General features: G+C 40.4%; 1 protein-coding gene across 1 annotated transcript; it reads left to right on the top strand.

The window, feature by feature from the left end:
* Window positions 1-1,895: 1,895 nt before the first annotated feature.
* Window positions 1,896-3,319, top strand: olig4 (oligodendrocyte transcription factor 4). The gene has a single exon (XM_008399619.3). The coding sequence runs from the start codon at window positions 2,317-2,319 to the stop codon at window positions 3,085-3,087; it is 771 nt and encodes a 256-aa protein (XP_008397841.1). The 5' UTR covers window positions 1,896-2,316; the 3' UTR covers window positions 3,088-3,319.

Raw genomic sequence — 3,319 nt, 5'->3', positions numbered from 1 at the left:
ATGGGAAAATCCATATGCTCCAAATAAATGGCTTATGTTAGCTCTCCAGGTTCCACCAATTATAATATCCCTGAATATTGGCTAATCCGAAGCGCCCTGATGGAGCGGTGGTGGGGGGTCTTCAGAACCCTTTTGATTCCTGGTTGAGACGCTCTTTTAAGTCCGTGAGTAGAATCAGTTTGGGAGGATTTTTTGCTTTGAAGTTGCACATTAAGCAACATGTAAACCACTGGGAGACCCATCTGGCATTTAACAACGGACAAATCTGAGGAGCAATTATAGACTACATGAAATACAACAATGTTTTCTTTACATGTCTACTGAAAAGTTAATGCAATATTGTCAGAACATGAAAGTACTTTTACCAGAGGAGGATATTTGGTACAGATCTTTTAATAATTAGATGAGTAGTTTTTTTTAATTTTTTTATAGTAGTAATGATTTTCGAGTAAAATGAGGAGAGATTGTAGGCAACCATGCAAAACATTTCTGGTAAGTTCTTTAATCTATACATTAAAATACGGGGGGTGAAAAGGTAAAAAAGCAAAGGTGAAATGTTTTCACTTGCATTTACCTCTACTGTTTTAATGAATACAAGAGAGTGAAAAAAATACTTATCAATATGCATTACAGCAACGGCATTTTTCTATCGAGAAGGATCAGTATTCAGCCTTAGGCATCATATCCATCTTAGTCATTATACTACAGTTAGGTTTGCAAAACTACTAGTGACTTAGCATGTCAGCAAACACCAGTTGCCACTATGTACTAAGAAAACATTATCTTATTTTAATCATTGGCTAAAATGTTAGCATGTTTATTATCAAAAGCCAACATATACCCAGAGAAAATTGGGAATACTCCACTACCTCTCCAGTTGTTCTCTTATCTCATTAAAAGGACTTTAAAGATTAATAGAAAAGTTTAGGTTTTGAAATTAAAGTTATTTTGAAACCCTGGTACATGTTACTTGGCTGTTACCAATCACCAATCAATTTTTCAAATCCAAAGAAATATGCCTGGTGTGCACATTTTCACAACAATCGCATCAAACCTCTGTTAGTGCTCACACTACTTATTTTTTCTTATTTTATCCTTTTGCATTTAAAAGACCCTTCAAATTTGTTATAAAAGTGTTTTGAAAAGGGACGGAACAAAGCCTTTCCACATGTTAGATATGATAATTAGTTTATTGTTTTGTTTTTTGTAGAATTTGAAAGCTTTGCAATTGCTGCTCTGCAGGAATCTTTGCAATTCAGTCTCTCTTGCTGCTCTGGAAAATGCTGTTTTTAGCCTCCTATTGCATATTTTCAAAGAGGACATGTTTGATGCTGCAGGGAGAACAACAGCCTGTTGTACAAAGTTGTCTGTTCGAAAACATCTGAAGATATAAACTATGCATGAACGTATATATTCTGTAAGAAGTCTTTAGAGTGTATCTTTAACTTTTAAAGATAAAAAGGTAATATTTTACTGAAGTAGAAGAAAACATACCATTTAATTATCTGAAGACTGTGCTTTGGCCTCTATAGTATCTTTTTAACTCTCCATGAAGGACCCCCTTCCAGAAACAGTGATGTGATTTCACAGACTGTTTGGAAAGCCGAGTCAAATTTATTTGACCTTCTTTGTCTTAACTCCTAGTTGAATTGTGCCCAGTCTTCCATTAACGCTGCTCTTTACATGTTTAAGCCACCTCATATGGTGTCTCATACCTTTCTCCAAAGTGTCTCATAGAAACCATATGTAAATAAGGCCTTGGAGGCATCATCTATCTGGTGAAATGGCAGACAGCAATAAAAATGGTGGCCTGTTGAACTCTGAGGTCAGCACTTTCACTTTCTTTTCAGTCAAACTGAAAAACTCAAGAAAAAAAAAACACTTTTTTTTTTTATTAATCTTGATTTGTCACATAAACTGTTTGCATTTTTATATAGCCATGGATGATTTTATAACAATAGCTGAGAATGAAATGTGAATACATCTCTGTTTTGGTTAATGTGTAGTGGACTCATTAGATTCGGGGAGTTAAAGGGGGTGTGGGAAGGTGAAGTGGGGCAGCATGAAGGAGGTGTAACAGGGGGGTGAAAGTGTGTCCCTTCTGCAATTGGCTGTGGCCCTAAGTGTCTCATTATGCAGCTTATTGTTCCTTTGTTGTGTCCCCAATATAAATGCACACCAGCAGGCCCACGGCGTGACAGATTTCAAACACTTTCACTCCTGTGGAACAGGCTGTGCAGCAAAATCTCCCTGTGACTCTTTGAAAATTAAGGATTTTGGACAATTTTTTCAAAAAAAAAAGAAAAACAAACTGAAATGGATTCAGATGCCAGCTCCACGTGCAGCCGATCCTCATCTCCAGACCTGGTGGTGGATGACTCTGCCGGCAGCTTCTTCTCGAACACTATTTTTCAGAAATACTGCAAGGAGAATAGAAATGGCAGTGAGGCTGACCAAGGCAGGACAGAACACGGAGGCGGGAAGACCAAGAGCAGGTCTGAACTCAGCAAGGAGGAGATGCAAGACTTGAGGCTCAAAGTCAACAGCCGGGAGAGGAAGAGGATGCATGACCTGAACCAGGCCATGGACGGACTGAGGGAGGTGATGCCCTACGCTCACGGACCTTCTGTTCGCAAACTGTCCAAAATATCCACCTTGCTTCTAGCTCGCAATTACATCCTCATGCTGTCCAGCTCTTTAGAGGAGATGAAAAAACTGGTCGGGGACGTCTACGGGGGTGGTGCTGCTGCCCAGAGCCGCTCCACTGCCCACTCAACTATCAGCCATGCAGCCACATCTGTTCACCTCCCTCTGCATCCTCTGGCCCAGTCCCTTCACTCTCTGGTGGGCAGCACACCTACAGCTCTGCAGCATCACTCCTCTCCTCCCTCTTCAGCTCCAGCGCCTCATTCCCCTCCATCAGCTAGCTTCCTGGGCTTCCACGCTCCAGTGCAGGGCCTTCTCAAGGACCCGCTCCACCTTGGCGGCTCCTACAGACATTTTCCTGGCATGCCATGCCCGTGCACACTCTGCCAGCCTCTGCCGACCGCCACTTCCACGTTGCACAGCTTGTCTATGAACAAATGAAGGAGGACTCGCAACAAAATGACTGAATGCCAAACTTGTTCATATTGTACATACAAACTGCTGCTATTTTGTCAGAAAAAAATATTTTGTACTTTGTGATAGAGCAACATTGGGCCTTTTACTTGTGTAACAAAATCTGCAACTTATCCAATGTTTGTGGTAAGGAAAGCTTGTAAAAAATTGGAACAGATATGTTCAGGATTTCTATTTTCCTAAATTAAAAAAAAAACAT

This window comes from Poecilia reticulata, chromosome 22 (assembly GCF_904066995.2).
Source record: "Poecilia reticulata chromosome 22, P_reticulata-male-v2, whole genome shotgun sequence".
Classification (NCBI taxonomy): domain Eukaryota; kingdom Metazoa; phylum Chordata; class Actinopteri; order Cyprinodontiformes; family Poeciliidae; genus Poecilia; species Poecilia reticulata.
The sequence above is the reverse complement of the archived record's forward strand: the minus strand, read 5'-3'. Positions and strand labels throughout refer to the sequence as shown.

Coding starts and splice junctions, on each gene's coding strand:
- olig4 (XM_008399619.3), top strand. CDS start 2,317: ATGGATTCAGATGCCAGCTCCACGTGCAGCCGATCCTCATCTCCAGAC.